The sequence below is a fragment of the Stomoxys calcitrans genome, chromosome 2 (genome assembly GCF_963082655.1).
Source record: "Stomoxys calcitrans chromosome 2, idStoCalc2.1, whole genome shotgun sequence".
NCBI lineage: Eukaryota > Metazoa > Arthropoda > Insecta > Diptera > Muscidae > Stomoxys > Stomoxys calcitrans.
In genome coordinates this window covers 220,311,327-220,334,389 of record NC_081553.1, presented here as the reverse complement: position 1 = coordinate 220,334,389, position 23,063 = coordinate 220,311,327, and the positions used below count along the sequence as shown (strand labels likewise).

Here is a 23,063-nt window from a genome sequence, read left to right as displayed (position 1 = left end):
TTGTTTCATTGGTTTCAATTGTTCGTATTACTTTATTTATTTGAGAAAAAATATATAAAATAGAGAAAACAATAAGTGCAGGTAAAGAAACGTGTTTTCGAAACAAAAACATTTGATTGATGTCAAATTTCGCTCGCGAAACAATTACAAATTACAGCAGCTATTCCGAAAGCAGAATAGAAAACCAACCCTAAGGCGAAAACATTGCGCCTTACCGGAGAGAATTACTCTTTGAAATGAGTTCTTTGGCTCATATGAGGGCAAGAACAGTTAAAACTTTGTTGGGTGAGATAAGACAGGAGGAGACAAGAACATACTCGATAATTTATTTTCATCTACGTAAGAAAGTAGTAAAGTATGAAAGTAGTAAAGTAAGAAAGTAGTAAAGTATGAATTGCAATGAAAGCTAAAATTCCTAAAAAGACGGGACAAACATTTTTAACTTTTAAATTTTTGAGCTTACAAAACACAAATTTTTCATGAATTATGGACAAGGGGAGAATTGTATAAAATTCGTGTGATAAAAAAAGAACCATATAATTTTTAAAAAATTAATTTCTCGTAAAGAAAAAGGAATGCTTATCAGAAAAATTTCTAATATCAATTTTAAAGGGATTTAAGGAAAAACAATTTAATAAATTTTATAATTACATTTTCATTGAACTAAAAATAAAACAAAAATAATATTATGCCAAAGAAAATATTTGATTATTTTTTAAATATAAATTTTACACAATAAAATGTAATGTAATGTGTGTAATATCTATGAACAAAAAGAAAATAAAGATAGCCCTAATTAAATTAACAAAAAAAAAAAAAATATATTATATATGTATTTTTTTAAATAGAGTATATATGTATATGTATGTATATTTTATATGTGCACAATGAGACCTTAATAATATTACTTTGTATAATTATTTAATATTTATTTTTTTGTTTTAACTTTTTTTTTCATGAGAATAAGGAACGTAACAAAAACTTTACACAAACGACATGAGAAAAAAAGAGACTATGGTAATGTGAATTGTTTTCGAAACGAAATTTAATCCACATACAAAGATAATATATATAAAAAATTGTTTGTATGTATGTATGTTTTTATTTGAAATGTGGCTGTTCGTATAGAAATGTTAGCACCAGGAAAAGAAGGGGCTTTTATTTTGGAAGCGCTGTGTAAATGAGAAAAAGCCACGAGATGCCCTGGATCTGAAAGTAAAAAAGAAAAGAGGGGAAACCTTATAAAACCTTCTAATAAAAGGTATTGTATAGAAATAATTCTAAGATGTTTTCCATGTTACTTTGGGACTTCAAATAATCCTACTCCCTCCAAATGTTCAAAAAATATGTCTTACTTACCTTTCTATGACGACGGCAGGCATTTGTACCAGTTGTACCGGTGATTTGCCATCTTTTAATGCCTGTGTTAAATTTAGAATTTGTCCTCGCATCACCGACATTTGTCGCTCGAAGAGACGTTTATCGAAGCCCTTATCCTGTTGAAACAGATAATACAAATCCGTACACAATTCCTCAACGAAATTCATATCGGATAGTTGTGGCAGTACTAATTGTTTGATTTCTTCACTAAATGGCACTTTAGCCTGTGGCAGCCAGGCCCAATGATATGGATACGCGCGCCATGAGTCCGGGTGTTTGAAGGGAAAAGCCAAGCCATTATCAATGGCGGCTATTTTAATTTCAGGCGAATCCACCATACTCCATTCATTTCTTTCGTGAGCTTTACGCATAGATTTCTCTTCGGCCACAGCTACGTCGCCACCACCAAAACCATTTGAGGAAACAGACATCGAACTGTTGGTGCTAGAGTTACTTTGTAAAGAACCCGCATTGATATTGCTACCAATATCAACGAGTTGGCCACTGCCCACAGCGATGGGTATTTTAGTTGTTGTTTGTTCGTTATTGTTGTTTTGCGTTTCCACTGGGTCGGTATTAATAATCGTTTCGGTTTTAACCTCATTCGATGATGAGGAACTGGATGCCAAGGTTTTGCCACCGGTGCCATTGACTTTCTTGGTTATTTTTGGTTGGACATATTTGATCAACCAATTGTCGTTGCCACGATCTGTGTTGCGTATTATATAGTCTAATACCACCAAACGTTCGAATTGCACTTGAAAAGATTTTGTTAAGGCCTCGGAGAGGGGTTCCTGCTCGAAACGCCGCAGCCAGTAATCGGCATCTTTGTAACCCTCGACAAAGGTTTGAAATGAACCAGTCTAAAATAACAACAGGAGGCATTAAAAACAATACAAAAATTAAAATCCTTATTGTTACCTTTAGAGGTAAACTCATGCGATTGAATTTTGCTGAAGGATAATGCTCCTTGATGCGCCTTTTTAGTTTGGCTTTTTGTCGATCTATGCGAGCATAGTTAAAAGTTTCCGCTACTAATCTTACCACTCGGGTCTTTGGCACTACATTTAAGTTTAGTTTACGATCCACTAAACTGGCTCCAGCTTCAGATAGATACCTGCAAAAAAAAAAACAAGGAGGCATTATATATCTTGAACCTGAAAGCACAAAACAAATTGTTACCCTTGATTTGGTATCAAACACGCTCGTCCAAAACAACAAGGACAGCATAGCTTATGCATCCATTTGGTCCATTTCGGATTCAGGCGCCCATAGGGCTCCTCATCCTTAGGTTTGAAAACAGCCAAAACTTTCTGGAAAATCAAGCAAAATTAAAAAAAAAATATTTTTTTGGTTGAGTTTTTTCTTAATTAAACTTATGTATTTGTTTTGTGTGACCTGCTACCAAAAATTAATCAAATAAAAGCTCTATTGATCAATTTCCCCGTTTAGAAGTCATATAAAAATTTTTATTAGCTTTTGTTTCAAACAAAATTTATTGAAATCTTTGAGAAATTTTGTCAAGAGAAACCCCTAAGCTGAATTTTAAATAAATTTCTTAAGTTAATTTATTGTTAAAGACTTACCCCGGATGCATTTTTGACAAAATAAGAGCCACTGCTGCCCTGATAAATACGTTCCGGCATAACGCCATGTTCAATGGCAAATTCGACTTGAGCAACAATTTCGGTAAAACTGGGATCATCTGCAAAATACATATAAAAATTATGAAACATTTAATTAAATGTTATAGAGAAATGTAAAAAAATTGTCACAATTGTTACTGAAAAAGCAAAACACTGTGTTAACAGATCTCTAGAAGCTAGACATGAGCCCGCCTATGGAGCTAGTCAGGGACTTAAATTTCTTAAGCTCAGATTCTTTTTGGTGTATGAAGTACTGGCCATAATACGCATAAAAACTTTAATCTTTAACATTGGCCTTACATGAGCCTAGCTAAACCGACCAAATACTCGGCCTGGGGCCGAATTACCGCATACATGAATGAGTAAAATCGTTCGAAATTTGTCTATTGTGAATTATGAATTTTATTTTTTGAATGAAGATTTTTTAAATCTAAGAACGCAAATGTTCAAATCGATCATAATTCGTGAAAAATTTTGAATAAAAATATCTATAAATGCGGTATAACATCCATTATATACGATAAGAAGTTTCATTCCATACGAAAGCACACTCGATCACGTATGCGGTAATTCGGCCTCTGATCTTATTGCTCATTTCTTACTTATCTAATAATTGTACTATACAGTACAAAGTTATAAAATCCCTGTTTTATTTGGTAGTAAAGGGTGATTTTTTAGCCAATATCTTATTGGCAACACTGGTTTAAACAGCTCACGCACGTTTCGTGTTTTGTTTCACTGTCAAACATATTCAGTTTGGTCAATAATTTAACCATGAATCGTCAAACGAACAATGCTTGCAAATTATGAACTTTCTTAAGAAAGCTAATCGCGTAAAATTGTGTTCAGCGGCGAAGCTCATTTTTGGATCAATGGGCACTTATATAAGTGGAATCGTCGATTTTGGAATAAAGTCACAGTTTGGTGCAGTTCATGGGCTAGTGGCATCATTGGACCGTACTTCTTCAAAGATGATGCGAATCGTAACGTAACCGTGAATGGTGAGCGCTATCGTGAGATGATATCCAACTTTTTTGTGCCCAAAATGCAAGAGCTTTACTTGCATGACATGTGGTTTCAACAAGAAGGTACCACATGCCACACATCACGTGAAAAAATCGACTTATTGAGAGGCAAGTTCGGTGAACATTTTATTTCACTTTCGGGTCCCGCCAATTGCCGCCTAGACCGTGTGATTTAACGCCTTTAGACTATTTTTTGTGTAGCTATGTTAAAGCTCATGTCTATACAGACAATCCCGCTATAATTTTCGCATTGTAAGACCACATTGAAGCATTTATTCGTAAGATACGGGCCGAAATGTTGGAAAGAGTATGCCAAAATTGGACTAAGCGGATGAACCATTTGAGGCGCAGTTACGATCAACATTTGAATGAAAAAATCTTCAAACATTAAATTATATGGACCGTTCTATCGATTCCAATAAAGATTTCATTAATTTTTCAGAATTTTATGTGTTTTTTAACTTTTCTATAGCTCCTACAAAATCTTCCTTTATATAGTGTAGTGAAGTAAAAACTACACGTTAATTAAATCTATGCAATTTTTTACATATAAGTATGGCTTACTGTAGAAACACATCTATTGTGAAGCGACCCTTTGTGAATAAATTGATATATAAAATTCTGTCCGGCCATCTTTATGCGTAATTATTGTTGTAAGTTCACACGAAACTCATACCCATGATTTATAAAACCTCGTTTATACTGCTCATTAAATCTGGATTTAAGGATCTCGTCAACTGATGTTATAAAGGGAGAACAGATAATCGAGCCATTAAATCCCGATTTTAAAAGCAGTGTAAACGGAGTTTTATTAGGTCACCATTCACAATTACTAGAAGTAATAAAAACTACATAAATTGATTCACAAGTACATGCATATACACTACTCCTATAACTATTAAAGGCGCATTACGTTCGGCCTGGCCGAATTTTATATACCCTTCGCCATGCATCGCACGTGGAATTTTTTTTATATGATTTTTTCATATATAAAGGAGTTTTATCAAGAACCGTATATGATACGAGATCGGAAGGTCACTTTGTTATGACTTTCCGACACTCGTATCAAGTAATGGCAAAATAAATTTTTATAGAAAGAAATCGTTCGTATAACTTGCCCACAGCGACGCTTTGCGAATAAAACAATATAAAACATTGGGTCTGGACGACCTTAACGCGTAAATATGTTTGTGAGTTCACACGAAACTTCTTATTGGGTAAAATTTTTTTGAGTTTTAAAAACCATTCACAATAACTAAAATTAATGAAAACTATAGCTGCAATTAAATTAACAAAAACTACTTTATTTAATTCACAAGCGCATAAGCAGACACTAACCGTATAAGAGGTAAAATCGCGTTAAGTTCGGCCTGGCCTAATCTTATGTACTCTCCACCATGGATAGCATGTGAGATTTTTTCAAATAAAGGGTGATTTTTTTGAGGTTATTATTTTCATGCATTAGTATTTGACAGATCACGTGGGATTTCAGACATGGTGTCAAAGAGAAAGATGCTCAGTATGCTTTGACATTTCATCATGAATAGACTTACTAACGAGCAACGCTTGCAAATCATTGAATTTTATTACCAAAATCAGTGTTCGGTTCGAAATGTGTTCATTCACCGTAACGTTGCGTCCAACAGCATCTTTGAAAAAATACGATCCAATGATTCCACCAGCGTACAAACCACACCAAACAGTGCATTTTTCGGGATGCATGGGCAGTTCTTGAACGGCTTCTGGTTGCTCTTCACTCCAAATGCGGCAATTTTGCTTATTTACGTAGCCATTCAACTAGAAATGAGCCTCATCGCTGAACAAAATTTGTCGATAAAAAAGCGGATTTTCTGCCAACTTTTCTAGGGCCCATTCACTGAAAATGATTTGCAAGCGTTGCTCGTTAGTAAGTCTATTCATGATGAAATGTCAAAGCATACTGAGCATCTTTCTCTTTGACACCATGTCTGAAATCCCACGTGATCTGTCAAATACTAATGCATGAAAATCCTAACCTCAAAAAAATCACCCTTTATATAGGAGTTTTATCAAGTAATGGACAGATATGGACCGTACTTGTCCTGACTGTTAGAAGTCATAAAAAATACAACGTTCAAAATTTCAGCCAAATCAGATATTAATTGCGCCCTCTAGAGACTCAAGAACACATCGTGGTGTGGGCCGATGTAGATCATACTAAGCACGATTAATAAAATTCATAATGTAACTAACTCTACGTACGGATAATAATTGGCCTTTTGGAGGCTCAAGAAGTCAAATCTTAAAACCGGTTTATATATCAGGTTATGGACCGATTTAGATCATACTCGGCGGAGTTGTTGGAAGACATAATTATGGTTATGAGTTCACTAGAAACCTAAACCAATGTGTTTTTGTTAGCTTAAAATTTAGTTAAAATTTAAAGCTATTCACAATGACTAATGGTAATAAAAACAACATTAATCAATTCACAATTACACGAACACAAAACCTATAACTATTTATGAAAATATTACTGAAAAAATTTGTTCGCAATATAAGAATGCGACCGGTGGCACGTTTTCGATTACGTTTTTTGTAAAAATATTCGAAAGGACATAACATTTCCACAAAATAATTTAAACTAAAATTCACTTGGATCGATGGTAGTCAGAATACCTTTAGAATGAAAAATCAACAACTACACAAACACCAATTGACCAAAATTACTTTGATTTTTTAATGCCTATAATTTGTTTGACCTTTTAAGGAAGGCACAAGTAGGCTCTTAGCTAGCGAGAGAAAATTAACAACTTTTTAAATATTTAATGTATGTGCGTCACACATACCCCCGCTCAAAAATGTTTAATGTTTGTGGCCAATCTACACTTTCAAACTATGGATGTATGTTAACCACATTCTCAGTTTGACATACACATTTGCCCTGAAGATGGGAGTGAAGAAAGGTGGTGAATGAATGGATGGATACACCCGCGTTAATAAATTGACACAACAGTCGATGAATTTTCACTTTCATTTTTTTATCATATAATAATCAAATGCGGGTTGGTAGATAGGTAGACTATTTCATTTACTTATGAAGATTCATGGGTAGTAGGTTCGGTTGTGGTTTTCTGCAAATAGTTACCCATGAATTGCGTTGTGCTACTATTTCCAGATGTTACATATTCGTAGGAAATTGTACTATGCAGAGAAATGTTATCCATGTTGATAGTTCTTTACCGAAGATAACTAATGTTTAGTTTATTTAGCTACTTATCCCCAATTGGAGGAACAAAACACCTTAAATAAAATAGAAAATTCTATTAACGCGGCGTATAGTCTCTTTATATGCAACGTCCGTCTTTGTTTTTCTTAAGTGCAATTTTTGCAAAATCGGATGAACTACTAAAATTTGTTTTGTTCTCCTGTCTGTTGTCTTACACAATGTATTTGCTGTTGCTGCTGTTTATGTGATTTTGCTGCCAGGGCTGGGATATATGTTTTGCAAAAACAAAATATTTTGCTTGAGGACTTTTCCCCAGGAAGAAAAATATTGGGTTCTAGAAATATGGAAATAACGTTTTTCCCGCAGGGGATTTTGTGCAAAAATAGCAAGAGAGATTAACTTCAGTCAGACTGACAGGAAACAAATGGTGTAGGAATTTACATATATAATAAAATGAGACCAACAAACTTGGCGGATAACAGACACTGCAACAAGTCATCAAGCTAGTTCTTCCCCAGCTCTCTCCCAGAAGCTGATAAAGAATACTCCATACGGAGTAGCTGCATTTGCAGTCGCGGACAATCTCAGTGAGAGGCCGGGTTGCGACTGCTCGTGCTAAAATGCTCAGTGCCTATTATGTTTGATACGACAAGGCAAGATATAGGCGCCTTTTAATAACCAATGGGGATTAGTTCCCGCGGCGATTGGTCGTATAAACCGAAACGAGCTTGCTCACTTATAAGAGCTTGATGAGCATCGCCAATTCCACAATTGGCTACCTCTAAAACAAGAACAGCTACCACTAAGAGTGTAGTGTGTGGAAAGTGTACTAAAATTACATATCTTTGGGATATGCCTTTCCTATGGAAAAGGGTATTAAAACTATCCTTTCCTTTGGGAAAGGAAATTAAAACTAGCCTGTACTTTGGGAAAAGGTATTAAAACTTGCCTTTCCTTTGGGAAAGGTACTTTTCATTGGAAAAGGACACTAAAACAACCCTTTTCTTTATAAAAGGTTACTAAAACAACCCTTTTCTTTAATAAAGGTTACTAAAACAGCCCTTTTCTTTATAAAAGGTTGCTAAAACAACCCTTTCCTTTGGTTAAGGGTACTAAAGTTACCCTTTCCTTCGAAAAAGGGTACTAAAACTATTCTTTCCTTTGGGAAAGGGTACTGAAACTACTCTTTCCTTTGGAAAAGGGTTTTTAAACTACCCTTTTCTTTGAGAAAGGTTACAAAAACTACCCTTTCCTTTGGGATAAGGTGCTAAAACTACCCTTTTCTTTGGAAAAAAATAAAAAGGGTAAAAACTACCCTTTCTTTTGGGAGTCCCGTGCCACTACCTAAGCCAGTAATTGACTAGGTGTGCGCTCTAAATCCTAAAATATAACGTCGAAAAATAAAATCTTAGCTAGAAATTCTGTCTCACTTAAAAAATCCTTAATTGTTTTCCATACCACGTCCCTAAGTTGGTTCTTATCTGGTATTGTGTTCCAACCTAAGTGCCGGTATCTGTTAGACGCGAATGCCGGGTAATGACAAAGAAATGCTCCAACGTTTTATCATCTACATGTTCACATGTTCCACACATGCTATCACTTGGCGCACCGATAAGTGAGCTCGTAGTCCTATGTGTCCCGTTACGATACCGAAAGCTATTCTGATCTCCTTCTAACTTCCTTTCAGTAATAGCCTCGTCTTCTCATAACCCGGATCTTCCCGTAGGATTTTCGCAGTCCTCCCTACCGTTTCGCTGTTCCACAGTGTCCGCGGCGTTCGTAGCCAACGCCCTTAGCTCAGACTGCGTCGATCCGAAAGCCTTCGTGTAAACCAAGTTTATTGACGGCAGTCCTCTGGACTTCACGGCCAAACGGCTTACTCATTCCCCCTTACTCCGCTATGGCCCGACACCCAAACGATGCCGATTGTTAGAGAAGGCGTTAATCTCCTTCTTACACCACAAGACAGTTCATGATCTTACCGTACTGGTTCTTAATTGCCCTTATGGGCAGTTTACTAAAACTACCCTTTTCTTTAGGAAAGGGTACTAAAACAACCCTTTCATTTGGGAAAGGGTACTAAAACTACCCTTTCCTTTGGGAAAGGATACTAAAAGAACCATTTCCTTTGGAAACTAACTATTGGGTTGCCCAAAAAGTAATTGCGGATTTTTTAAAAGAAAGCAAATGCATTTTTAATAAAACTTAGAATGAACATTAATCAAATATACTTTTTTACACTTTTTTTCTAAAGCAAGCTAAAAGTAACAGCTGATAACTGACAGAAGAAAGAATGAAATTACAGAGTCACAAGTTGTGAAAAAATTTGTCAACGCCGACTATATGAAAAATCCGCAATTACTTTTTGGGCAACCCAATACTAAAACTAGCATTTCTTTTAAGAAAGGATACTAAAGCTGGCATTTTCTTTGGGAAGGGGAACAAAAACTGTCATTTTCTTTGGGAAAGTGTACTAACACCACCCTTTCCATTGAGAAGGGTACTAAAATTACCCTTTCCATAGGGAAGGGTTTCAAAGGTATCCTTTGGAAAAGAGTACCCAAGCTACCCTCTCCTTTGGGAAAGCATACTAAAACTACACTTTCCTTTGGTGTACTAAAACCACTTCCATAGGAAGTCTGCGCAAAAAAACGAAAAATCCAAATCTCTTTGATTGCCAAAAGAAGCCTTAATCAGTAATTGTTAAACTCAAATAATCCTGAATAGACGATCTTTTAAAATCGATTATATCGTGAAAGAAATACAGTCTATCGAAATTCACTGAAATTGAACAATGAAACTTCATCGCTTTTAGCTTTTGGAGCTAATTTTATCTAATCTACATACCTTTCTGTCTATCGCATATTTATCTGACTGACATAATAAGGATAAGTTAACAACCACACGCAAATGCATTTTCCATCCCTGATGTATTCAGCATTAACCTCGTTTCTCTTCGTATCTTTGCCATACATACAAACACACATACCCATATGAATGTATGTATTTATATATTGGCAAGTAAGTACATACATATATAATCACATATAATTTCAGCATTTCGTATTTGAGCTTTTCCTATCTGCCGAACTAATTTGTGACACAGTAGAGGTGTCAAATCAATGTGCGATAAAAGGGCCTTTTGAAGCTTTTATCTTAGATTTTTGTTTTGTTAGTCGATCATATCGCGATTGGGTATTTCTTATGGTTTAAAAATTTAAACGAAATTTAAAACGATGTGCGATTATATTTGAAGAAGGATAAACTATGATCAAATTTTATAAGATTCAAGTCGAATGATTATTGCTAATTTTTTCCTCCAAAATTGCAAATAAACCAAATCGAATTATTTTTCGATATATGTGGTTCCCATATTTCCCAATGTTTCTTTTTAATTTGTTGTATTTTATTGCTATAGAGCGTAGTGAAAATGTTATGCAAATGACTTTTATACAATACAACGAAGTTCTGAATACGTATACAGTGCAGGTTTATGTTGTAGATGTAAACCATTAGTTCCATTGCATGTTTTTCACAATTAAGTTGGCCCAAATGAAGAAATACATCTATTGTGAATGTTGTTGCCACATGTCTATATACATCTATTGTAAATGATATACTCTAAAAAATTGTAAATAACTCGTAAAAAATTGTAAATAACTCGTATAAACAAAATAATGTGTAAAAATCCGTATAAGTTTTGTTGATTTATAATATCGCATTTGTTTGGCAGGTTTTGTTTAAAAACTTGATAAATATTTTCACTTTTTATCTCAAATAGTTTTAAAAAATTGGGAAACGTCGTACCACCCCATTTCAAATAAACAGGCTTGTAAGGGACACGTTATTTTTTGCGTATTAATTTTTGTTATTTGGGCCCTTTCTTTGTTAACGTCTTTCCCGCATTTTAATCTATAACCAAATTTGTTGTTGGATGTTTGCATTCGTTTCTGCGAGAGGCCAACAACCAACATTGTACTTGAATATTGAACTCTTGGCAATGTGAAGAACACAATTGTATCCTTACACCATTATTTCATGACATAATACTGCAGGCAGGTTGGAAGAAGGATATATTGTTTATTACAGCAAGGAGGAAACTTAAATAGACGTTAGGTGTTATGTATTATCGACATTTCTTAGAAAGGATAATTAATTACTCATTAATTAGTTGAATGAGGCAGGTGAATAAAAGGAATATTTCGAAACAAAGACAAGGATAAGACCATTTACTGTATACGAAATTGAATGAAATGATTATGCTACAATATTTTTTTACCTTATTGAACTTTCAAAAATAAAGTTTATAACGAATTGGGTTTAAGTGCATTTAATTATGGTGCACAAAACAAAGTTTAGTTGAAATCTAATATTCGCATAAAAATTTGAAAATATTCGTCAAGCGAGTTGGCAAAATTCCCAAATCAGCCAAATCAGCGAAGAAATCTGTATCTGAAAATGTAAACCCCCTATTAAATGGCTTTATCTGTAATATGTGTACAATTCGTCCTATGGAACACAATTTCCTTTTATAGCCAATGTTGACTTGTTTTTTTTAATAAGGTTCCTAGATTTATAGCTTCCTTTCATAGATTTTTACGATTACACAATTCGAAATTACTTTAAACAGACATTTTTCAGTAGTTATTTTAGTCAACTTCTTTTTCATCAAACAAAAACTTATATTAACCTTTAAATTCAAAATATTCATTGAAATTAAACTCGGCCGAAATATTTTCAATATATAAAGGATTAATATAAAAAACACTCGCGCCATCCATATGTGAACCTGAAGTTGGCATAACTATACCGGTACTACTAAAACAAAAAGTACTTTTACTCCAAAAAACTTCCCAAAATTTAATTAAAGACAACATTTACAAAATTTGCATACTACATTGATAAGGCATGGTGCGGTGGTTGGGGTTAATTCATGTGGAGTTCTAAGATAAGGCAGAACCCAAAACACACCTTCACATTTAACCATGAGAATATTGCATAGACTTACAAGCATTTTTAAGTGGACAATTCACACAACGACATTGTATCAAACCGACATTGTGCCAAACCAAAGAGCATGAGCTGGAGCTGCAACTGTATGAAGAACTCTTAAAAGATCTTCTAGTTGGCAATTCTCCAACATGGCCAACGGTAAAGTGGGAAGATTCCGAGTTAATGGCTAAACATTGGGTTTCATTGCATCGGCAATTGGTTATCTGATGTAAACTTTCGATTTGGTTCATAACATACTTATGAAAATGGGGCCTTTTTAGGGAACACTTTTGAAATTTGTGAATAAAGATGAATTTTCCGTTAAAAATTTACAAACTTTTAAATTTAATAGACAACAATAAAAAGATTTTTGAGAAATAATTTTTAAATAAAAAAACAATCAAAAATGTCAAACTAGGTAAACACTGTGGGAAAGAATTTAATAATCAATAAATTTTACTATTTTTAATCATATCGTCTTCATAATGAAAAACTTTTGTTAAGCCTTGCTGAATAAGGTTTGCCATAGGAAACTTTCAATTCAGCCTGGCTGAATAAGGTTTGCCATAGGAAACCTTCAATTCAGCCTGGCTGAATAAGATTTGCCATAGGAAACCTTCAATTCAGCCTGGCTGAATAAGGTTTGCCATAGGAAACCTTCAATTCAGCCTGGCTGAATAAGATTTGCCATAGGAAACCTTCAATTCAGCCTGGCTGAATAAGGTTTGCCATAGGAAACCTTCAATTCAGCCTGGCTGAATAAGGTTTGCCATAGCAAACCTTCAATTCAGCCTGGCTGAATAAGGTTTGCCATGGGAAACCTTCAATTCAGCCTGGCTGAATAAGGTTTGCCATAGGAAACCTTCAATTCAGCCTGGCTGAATAAGGTTTGCCGTAGGAAACCTTCAATTCAGCCTGGCTGAATAAGGTTTGCCATAGGAAACCTTCAATTCAGCCTGGCTGAATAAGGTTTGCCATAGGAAACCTTCAATTCAGCCTGGCTGAATAAGGTTTGCCATAGGAAACCTTCAATTCAGCCTGGCTGAATAAGATTTGCCATAGGAAACCTTCAATTCAGCCTGGCTGAATAAGGTTTGCCATAGGAAACCTTCAATTCAGCCTGGCTGAATAAGGTTTGCCATAGCAAACCTTCAATTCAGCCTGGCTGAATAAGATTTGCCATAGGAAACCTTCAATTCAGCCTGGCTGAATAAGGTTTGCCATAGGAAACCTTCAATTCAGCCTGGCTGAATAAGGTTTGCCATAGCAAACCTTCAATTCAGCCTGGCTGAATAAGGTTTGCCATGGGAAACCTTCAATTCAGCCTGGCTGAATAAGGTTTGCCATAGGAAACCTTCAATTCAGCCTGGCTGAATAAGGTTTGCCATAGGAAACCTTCAATTCAGCCTGGCTGAATAAGGTTTGCCATAGGAAACCTTCAATTCAGCCTGGCTGAATAAGGTTTGCCATAGGAAACCTTCAATTCAGCCTGGCTGAATAAGGTTTGCCATAGGAAACCTTCAATTCAGCCTGGCTGAATAAGGTTTGCCATAGGCAACCTTCAATTCAGCCTGGATAAATAAGGTTTGCCATAGGAAACCTTCAATTCAGCCTGACCGAATAGCGCTTGACGCAGTAAACATTCAATTCAGCCTGACTGAACACGGCTTTTTATTAGAAATCTTTATTAAAGGATAAAAGGGTTTCTTTTATAACATCAAGGCTAAATAAGGTTTTCCATAGGAAGAAAATAAAATTAAGCCAATTTAAGCCAAAAATGCAAACATTTTTATTTAACCTTAATATGTGTATGTAACTTCTTTTTGTACATGTTTTATATCAGTGAAGAAAAGCATTTTGTTGTGAGAAGCTTTTTTGCTTATTAACGAATATCCTTTAAGCTTTTTCCTTTAATGTTTGAAATTCCTTTGCTAAAGCTTTGCGAAAGCTTTTGGCCTTAGGAAATGTTTGTACTTTGTCTCAAGCACAGAATGGGCCCGGGTAGCTCAGTCGGTAGAGCGTTGGACTTTTAATCCAACGGTCCAGGGTTCAAGTCCCTGCTCGGGCGGCTCTTTTATTTATTCTTATTCTTATTATTTCTTTATTTTCAATTTTTAATTTGATAGTTTTTATTATAATTCAAGCATTTTCACATATTATATTCACAAATGCATATGTTCACACGTTTGTGTGTGTTCCCTTTATATTACTAATTGTGTTGTTTTTGTTATGTTGATTAAAAAAATTCTCTAAACATGCCTTTGTTCCATAGAAATGACGAAATTATTTAAAAATTTACCAAATCACTGGGGAATGAATCATTTAATTGTAGTGCTGCGTACTATTTCCACTGATATGCATGCGATGCTTAGCCACCAGGGTTCTGCAATTGACATATGGGTTTGAAAGCAAGTATAGCCACTTTTGTATGGTGCACCGAAAACAAAAATATTTCACACTATCAGTTTTATTTGCCCCAATTCTCAGTTTGAGGGAGAGAGAGGTAAGTGAAATGGGATTCCTTTCCCTCTTTTTTTACTACAACAAAGTGAGAATAGCAGCAACTACAGGGTGCGCTAGAGAACGTTACTTATTTGAAAGGTCAATAAAAATAAAAGACATTATCCCGGCTTTTTACGTGTAGTCTTGAAAATGCCATCGGTTAAATAGCGAACTTCGTTGCTAATACACTGATTAAGTCGATTTTTGAAATTCGTTGTTTTTGTTGTAGCTGTGTGTTGTACACTCAGGCGGCAGCCCTTGCCGATGAAGAATCTCAACGGGTCAATCCGGTACGTACAACCGGCTGCCATGGGTTTGATTGATTGATTTTAACCAGGGATTTCAAATAACCCCATAAAAAGGGGAGCGTGCCGGCCATTGGCGATCGCCTTTGAGAGATATGAGCATTCTCATGCATTTTGACGGGCAACAAAATATCGTTAAATTAGTTCTTGCACAACAGGCAATTTTTAATTTAAGGTCTTGATGGAGAATTCGTCGAACAATATTGTCAGAAATTCCATAGCAGCTGCGTCTTTGCGAACCTAACGTCGAGGAAAACGCACAACTGACTGGCCCACTCTTTCGATATCTTTCGGAGTTTTGTTCATCCGTTCAAGTCCATTTCTGGGTTTAGCGACACTTCTATATTCCCGAAATGAGTTAATCCAGGATATAATCGAAACGTGAGATAGAATTTCAAAGAGAGGGCGAAAGACACGTTGCGTAACAACAAGTAAGCGATCATTAGAAAAGATGCTCTTAACGGCGAAGGCCCGCTGCTCCCTAGACCAGCATAATGGCAACTGATTGGAGAGAGAAAAAACGTGATGACTTCCACCTGCAGATTGGCCCCCACTCGACCCCCTCCCCGACAAACTTAACGATGGGTAATTTTTTTGAAAAAAGTAAGTTTATCTGGCGCACCCTTTAAATGTAAAGGAAAAAACAACGATAGTTGCGAACGCATTTATATACGCAGAACAAAACGATTACTCAATATGAAAATAAGTGACCACGAATTTGACATAGAGGAACGAAAAGTGAAAACAACTCTATCACAATACATAGTAACGGTCACTGCTCTTATCGAGCAACATACATATTTTGGACAAAGAGGGGCGAAACGATTCACAATAGAAAGCCTATGGATACAGCAGAATGTAAACAGAACGTTAAACAACTGGGGCCGATTTACCGCATACGTGAACGAGTAAAATCATTCGAAATCTCTCTATTGTGAATTATGTATCTCTTTATTGAACGGGAATTTTTGAAATTTAAGAACGCGAATGTTTAAATCGGGCATTATTTGTAAAAACACTAGAACGTCAAATGCTAGTATTAGATTTTAAAGTTTTTTTTTCAAATTTGGTCCTTTTCACATTTTAATTGTTTTAATTTATAATTTACACGTTTAAAATCATAAATCTTTTGATCTTGTGACTGCTACGCATGATAGAATGTCAATTAGGAAGTGTCCAGAAATTTGACAGCCTAGTGGGAATTTTTGCCACCATCGCAACAGGGTTGTAATGTTGATTTCGTTGTTGTTAAACAATATGTTGTACACTGAGATGGCAGCCCTTGCCGATGAAGGACTCCATCGGGTCAATCTGGTCGTATAATCGGCTGTCATTTCATCTAAAAACATTTTATAAATTTCTCACAAATACCTCTACCATAAAGCAACTTAAGGAGATATTTCTCTCATATGAATGACTGGAGACCGACTAAAAATCAGGGAACATTTGTTGCTGAGTCTGAACCATAATTTACTTAAGGACACCTCTTCGTATCGAATTTTTAGATGACTTCATACATCGCAAACATTGCTAGTCAATGTTAGCGTTGTGTGACTAAAGACGACATTTCCGACCCTTTTTGGATTTAAATAGCTTTGTGATTTATTGCAAAAGTGCGATTATCATACAATTTTGAGAAAAAAAATCTAATTGAACGTAGGAGAATCCCAAAACGCTTTTATCTTGTAGGGTTTTTCTATGTTTCTGTCTTTCCTATCTGTGTGAATCGCCAGATGTTTATTCCCATGACTTTCTGGTTGTAGTTCTTGGATATACCAAATCGATCTCTCAATTTGACTAATGGCAAAGAGGTACAGGTAAAAAGATCACATGACAATGACTCGTTGTTGGGTACTGAATGGTTTGAAGACTTTCTTCTCTACGCTAACTGATGATCAAGTGCCAGCTAATGTTTGCGAAAACTGGACTTCTTTGAATGCGAATGCAATTTGCTCATGAACATTCCATACAGGGGCAATTTAGATATTTATTCACTTTGGTTAGGGTTTTTAAAACTCACGATCGCCCGACTTACTTAATTAGTTTTTTGTATTCTTTCGTAAAAAATTAAATAGTCGTTGTGAGACTATTTTTTAAGAAAATTATTATTTTGTGCGACTTTTTTAAGAACAAACGACATTTTTTGCGACCTTTTCAAAATTCTCAACGCTAGCATTAATGAGGGGTTAATCATCGCTGATATTTTTTTATGTTCGTGGCAAATCTACCAAATCGACAGCTGGGCGATCGAAAGGAAAATATTCGAGGGTGATGCCCAACTATTGTGCGACTATTCGTAGATTGTGACTTTTATGGTTTTTTTTGGCTTTCTCCAAAGCAATCTAAACGATAATTCATGATTTTAAATATTTTTCGTTAAGCCAATATACCCATGGCAGCCGGTTGTACGTACCGGATTAACCCGATGGAATTCTCCATCGGCAAGAGCTGCCGTCTCGGTGTACAACACACTGCTACAACAACAACAATTTGTAAAATTTTCAAAAATCGAGGTTATTGCTTCTACTCTTTTTTTCACAAAATTTGACTCTTTAGTTGGCATTACTGGTATCCAGTATTAAAATAAAACAGCTATTGCTGTGTTTCATTTTAGTACTGGATAGATAAGCCGTGCAGGTTAAAAATAAAACGCCAGCAATAATGAGGGGTTAATCACCGTTGACAATTTTTTTTATGTTCGTGGCAAGCTTTCTGATAAGTCTACCAAATCGACGGTTTGGCGGTTGAAGGTAAAACATTCGAGGGTATTGCCCAACTATTGTGCGACTTTTCTTAGATTGTGACTTTCACGATTTTTTAGCTTATTCCAAACGCTAATTTGTGATTTCAACTATTTTTTGTTAAACCAATATACTATTTGTATGTGTGTAAAAATCCAAAAATCGAGGTAAGTGTTTTTTTACTCTTTTTAATTGGCATCACTGGCATCCAGTATTAAAATAAAACAGATATTGTTGTGTTTTATTTTAGTAGTGGATAGATAAGCTGTGAATGGCAAAAATTAAACGCAAGAGTTCCCAGTGCATGTCTGTTAGTTTGCCATTTGCCAACCTGTCAAAACTATAAGAGGAAAAACATTTGCAAAACCTGTGTGGGCACAGCAGTCAAATATTGTACAATGTATTATGATTTGTTCATGGAATTGCATAAATATTGGATTTAATTTTTCCCCATTCACAATAGAGGTATTTCTGCAAGTGGCTATACCTATTTGTGAAAAACATATCAGCGCAACCCTCACAACAGATGTTCTACTTAAGCCTGCAACTTCGATATTCTGGATAGATGTCACTTACATACAAATTTCACTGCACTGCTAAAATAATACTAAAATAAAGCGCAACTTATGATAACCAATGTTCCCTCTCGTTATTTTGACAACATTCGTACATATATTGAGAGAAAAAACGATTCACAATAGAAAAACCCTACGGACACAACGAAATAAAAACAGGGTGTTTAATCTAAAAGAAGATATTGACAACAAAATGTTGCTATTCTGTTTTAATTTAACGAAAACATTTGCTATGTTTACTTTAGTACTGGATAGACAAGCCATGAAGGGCAGAAAAAACTCAAAAAAATTTTCAGTTCAAGGTTGTTTGTTTAGCATGAGGTGGTAACACCTTTTGCCAACCTGTCAAAACAATTCGAGGAAAAAATGTATACATATATGTTTTTAAAATTTATATATATGTGAAATAAAATTTATAAAAAAGACTTGTGCACGTAAATTTATAAATTGTTTTTTATTTTATTCTGCCATTCACAATAGAGGTTTTTCTACAGTTGGACACATTATTTATGAAAAACATATCATGGCAATCCTGAAGACAGATGTTCAACATAAGGGTTGAACAGAATACCTGCTTAAGGCTGCACTGGTAATTTATCCAGAACTTCGTTGACCTGGATTGATGTCATATTTCTAAAAATTTCATTCCACTGCACTATATAGTACTAATATTCAACTCTGATATGAGAAGTAAAGCTTCTTCTTCAATTATTTTGTAATTTTCGAAAAATAAGCAAACACCGTGTTTCTTATGACATCAAAAGCCCGAGTCAGGAAATGTATGTCTCGAAAATCCGAAAGTATCCCTGGATTAAAATGAAAATGTCCTTTCCCTTATGGTGTTTGTTAGAGCAATTCTTCTTTGAAAAAATTTCAAATCAATTTTTTTGGGCGTAATTATCGAAAGTTTTTTTCAAGGTCGAAAATGCTGTATGACACGTCATTCCAGCCGTGGTTAAAACGTTAGATTACAAACTATATGTGAGGTCGAAAGTCGTTCGTGGACTTTAACGATAAGAAGTAGGAAGTCCCGTAAAGTGAAACAGAAAGTACCCCAAGGCAGATTAAAATCTCCGGCACTCTACATTTGCTCTATTTCCCATCCTCCAGACGGCATCCAGATCGCATCATACTCGGAAGATTGTATGGTCATGGCTTGGGGTATTTGCGTGAGATTCAATCACCACCTTGCCGTTTATTTCGATGTCACAAATTTAAAAATTAGGCGAAGGAGCAAGAATTTCGACTACCAACTACTCCAAAATACCGCCTCCCATTGAAGAAATTGACCTCCCCCCGGCAAACCACAGTAGTTCTGGCTTAATTACGTTCCGCAGATGCAGCCGCCTCAACTCCTTAACAGCAAGGATTTATGCCGACGTGCAAGATGGATGTCCCGATTGTTACCAGGGTCCGCACGATACACGTCGCCTGTTCAACTGCCCAGCCAGACCCACTCGACTCAGACCCAGATCCCTGTGGACGCGCCCTATCTTAGTCGCAGAGTTCCTGGGTCTTGACACTCAACAGATTCAAGCAGACGAAAGACAGAACACAACAAACTGCTACAACAACCATAATTTGTCACTCCAATTTGTGACAAGGTCAGGATCCGGCACGGGATAACTATGAACACCACATCGCTGCCACGAGAAGCTTTTTAAGATATATGGTAAACCGCTTTGAACATGAACATTCCACTAAGGAACAGGGGTAAACTTAAAGATAAAGATTAATCATAAGGGGTCTGTCTCCTTTTTATAGCCGAGTCCGAACGGCATGCCGCAGTGCGACACCTCTTTGGAGAGAAGTTATTACATGGCATTGTACCTGACAAATGTTGCCAGCATTAGGATGGGAAAACCAGTGCCAGGGTTCGAACCCAGGCGTACAGCGTAATAGGCGGACATGCTAACCTCTGCGTTACGATTTTCTCCATACAGTACAATAATCTTTATTATCTGCTAAACCTATTTAAATTCGTTAAATACAATTTGTGTCTTTTGAACTGTCTTCATTCAATGACTATATGTTTAAGAGTCATGCATTCATTAATCGACATTAGAAACATTTGCATGAAAAATTGCAATAAAAGGCTAGCTTTTATTGCACTGGGAGTACATTTGTAGGGCTTCCTCAAACACACACTTTCCATACACTGTACAAGAAAAAAGGCTGTAGCCACCTTACCAAACATCAATACAAAGATATTTTTTGTTCACAGCAAACTACTACTCTACTTTACTTACCCATAAATGTATTACAGCCCACCTCGTAATGATCACGAGCATGTGAGCCACCTCCTCCTCCGCCGCCGCCACCCAATAAAGGTTGCGATTCACGATTATCACTTCCGCTGTGATCCATTATACTTATTCCACATTCAAAATCTACGTCGGGAACTAGACAAATTTCGTCGGTGTCATCTTGGGAATTTATAGAATCCTGGCGTAGATGAGGTGGTAAAACATTGCTACTGAACAATCTCACTTGTTGAGGTGCAACAGCAGCAGAGGCAGCATTTTGTATGGCATATTTCTGTCTTGACGCTGGCGAATGTGTATTGCTACTGCTGCCTTTTGTGTAGCCAGAACGCGATGGACTACCAACATAACTTGGATTTGATAATTTGCTTACAATTGCACTGCTCTCGTCGTTGTTGGCGTATTCATCCGCATCGGCTCTTCCCCCATTCGAGAGCGAGTGAGAGTTTGTCGATGAGATGGTTATTATGCTACAGTCATGAGTATTCATATTAGTGGGAGTTAAGTTCTTTGGCTGTTTTACACTTGTTGATTGTGCCTGAGTTCCATGGCCATTGAGCACTAGAGGTGATGAAAATGAGGGCTCTGTTGTTGTGGTATCGCGGGTATTGAAGAAATCATGTTCATCGAAAGCTAATGCGGTTTGTTCTATGGCTGCTGCAGTCGCTGCCGCAGATTTAGACGGTGAATGGGTGGCATTGCTGATAGCTGCCGTGCATGACTTTCCTTTATTATCTCGACTATAAACATCATCTTCATCATCCTCTTCGCTGAACTCTGATGAAGTATTGTAAGCATTAGCGGCCCTCTTCTGCGTAGCTTTCACAACACCAGTGTGTCCCTCGTCGTCATCATCATCATCATCTTTTAATGATAAGAGCATTGGTTCGTTTTGCTGTGATTGGTGGCGTTGGTGTTTCTTGCTGCTGCGACTCTTTGGTTTTCTACGTTTCTTTTTGTTGAGACCAATTGTATTTATCTGCATTCAGCACAATGAGACACCAAGATGTTGACAATAGTGTTTATGAGGGCGGGGACGTCAGAGATGAGGAAGAGAAAGAAAAAAATTGCGTTATCTTTATTATGAAAACTTTTTTTAAATCTTTTATTTTGCACTCATGCTGGCAACATACCTCAACTTCGGTGGTTAATTTTTGCTGCTGTTGTTGGGTGTTTGATTTGTTTTCTGTTCTCTCATCGTCATCGCTGAAATGGTTCATCAGATCAACATCCGCATCTAACTGCACTAAAGACATTTTCTTCTATGTCCTTGCTAAGTGTATATACAATCGGAACTCTCGAAAGTGTCAATCTTAATTATTAACACTATTTTCTATTTCCTTGAGAAAATCAAGTGAGCTTTGTTCCTTTATTTTGCACTGTGTATTGATTTTTTTTATTAGTAGATGGTGTTCTTTGTTTAATTTAGAGCGTCGTTTCTTTCCTCGTGTTGTTTAGTTATATTTTTTCGCTTTTATCTACTCTATGGGATTATTGTTTATGTATTATTTAGTATTTAATTATTACTTTTTATTTCCTTTTTAACTTTAGCAAGTAATATAGTAATTTAATTCTAAAGAAATTAAATTATCAGCTGTGCATGAAAACTAGGGATCTAAACTCGATTTTCAACTAATCGATGATTCGGATGTCAAAGTGAATAAGTAATCGAAAAATCGATTAATCTGTCATTGGCATTTATGTTACAGGGTAGGGATGGAAAATATTAATTTTGAAATGGTACTAGAAAGGTACTTTTTGGAACGAAAGAGTATTTTGCTCATTTTTTGTTTGCCTTTAAAGGCTGTCACTATGTTCAATTTTCAAATTAAGGTGGTGCGAATAGCGATGCAATCCCAGTTTTGGGCCCTTCATATAAACCTTACCGAAGACAAAGCATATCCATCTTTTGCGGTATATCTATGGTATTATCCAGGTAGTGTGCAGCAAACAGTTGAGTACAATTTTTTCTCGCCACGTGCTCTATCTGTCAATGAGATTTCCTAACTTTCAGTTGAATGTGTGCTTTATATATAAGGACCATTGCACACACATACAATAAAGGAAAAATGGCGCGAACTAGTTACATACTCACAATCAGAGTTGCAATAATCACTGATTTTTTGTCGTTGGCCAATTAAATCTGTCTTGGATATATCAAAGATTAGATGGGCTCATCGCTCGAAACATCCGAATTGTTCGAAAAACTCGTTGTGCTTCAAAAAGTACTAAACCGGTCTCTGGGCTACTACGGAACCCCTCGTTTAGAAAAAAATACTGAAAAAAGTCTTGGCTTTTCCATCTCTGTTACAGGGTGTCATTTATGTTAGGTTTCATTGAATGAAATCTAATGCTTTGAAAAAAAGTTGGATCAATTAATGGTTTTTAACATAATAACACAGGATTCACTGAATAAGGTTAAGCC

The 23,063-nt window shown here is 35.9% G+C and overlaps 1 protein-coding gene and 1 non-coding gene across 4 annotated transcripts; one reads left to right on the top strand and one right to left on the bottom strand.

Moving 5' to 3' along the window:
* Nucleotides 1-1,002: 1,002 nt before the first annotated feature.
* LOC106096387 (phosphatidylinositol 4-kinase type 2-alpha) lies at nucleotides 1,003-22,219 on the bottom strand. Of its 3 annotated transcripts, XM_013264117.2 has the most exons (7): nucleotides 21,772-22,219; nucleotides 20,624-21,617; nucleotides 2,967-3,085; nucleotides 2,563-2,693; nucleotides 2,302-2,497; nucleotides 1,360-2,243; nucleotides 1,003-1,209 (listed from the first exon to the last, which is right to left on the bottom strand). In XM_013264117.2, the coding sequence occupies exons 1-7, from the start codon at nucleotides 21,892-21,894 to the stop codon at nucleotides 1,134-1,136; spliced, it is 2,523 nt and encodes an 840-aa protein (XP_013119571.2). In that variant the 5' UTR covers nucleotides 21,895-22,219; the 3' UTR covers nucleotides 1,003-1,133. The 3 variants fall into 3 exon arrangements, with proteins under 3 accessions (XP_013119571.2, XP_059218483.1, XP_059218484.1); XM_059362500.1 differs by lacking the exons at nucleotides 20,624-21,617; nucleotides 21,772-22,219 and adding an exon at nucleotides 12,268-12,603; XM_059362501.1 differs by lacking the exons at nucleotides 20,624-21,617; nucleotides 21,772-22,219 and adding an exon at nucleotides 7,179-7,435.
* Nucleotides 14,247-14,319, top strand: Trnak-uuu (transfer RNA lysine (anticodon UUU)). The gene has a single exon. It is a non-coding gene; the product is annotated as a tRNA-Lys (tRNA).
* Nucleotides 22,220-23,063: the final 844 nt, after the last annotated feature.

Bases quoted from the DNA above. Each gene is read 5' to 3' on its own strand.
- LOC106096387 (XM_013264117.2), bottom strand. From the start codon at position 21,894: ATGTCTTTAGTGCAGTTAGATGCGGATGTTGATCTGATGAACCATTTC. The intron at 2,498-2,562 runs GTAACAATTTGT...TTTTTTTTGCAG, and splicing joins TGTTTGATACCAAATCAAGG to GTATCTATCTGAAGCTGGAG. The intron at 1,210-1,359 runs GTAAGTAAGACA...TTTTACTTTCAG, and splicing joins CCTGCCGTCGTCATAGAAAG to ATCCAGGGCATCTCGTGGCT.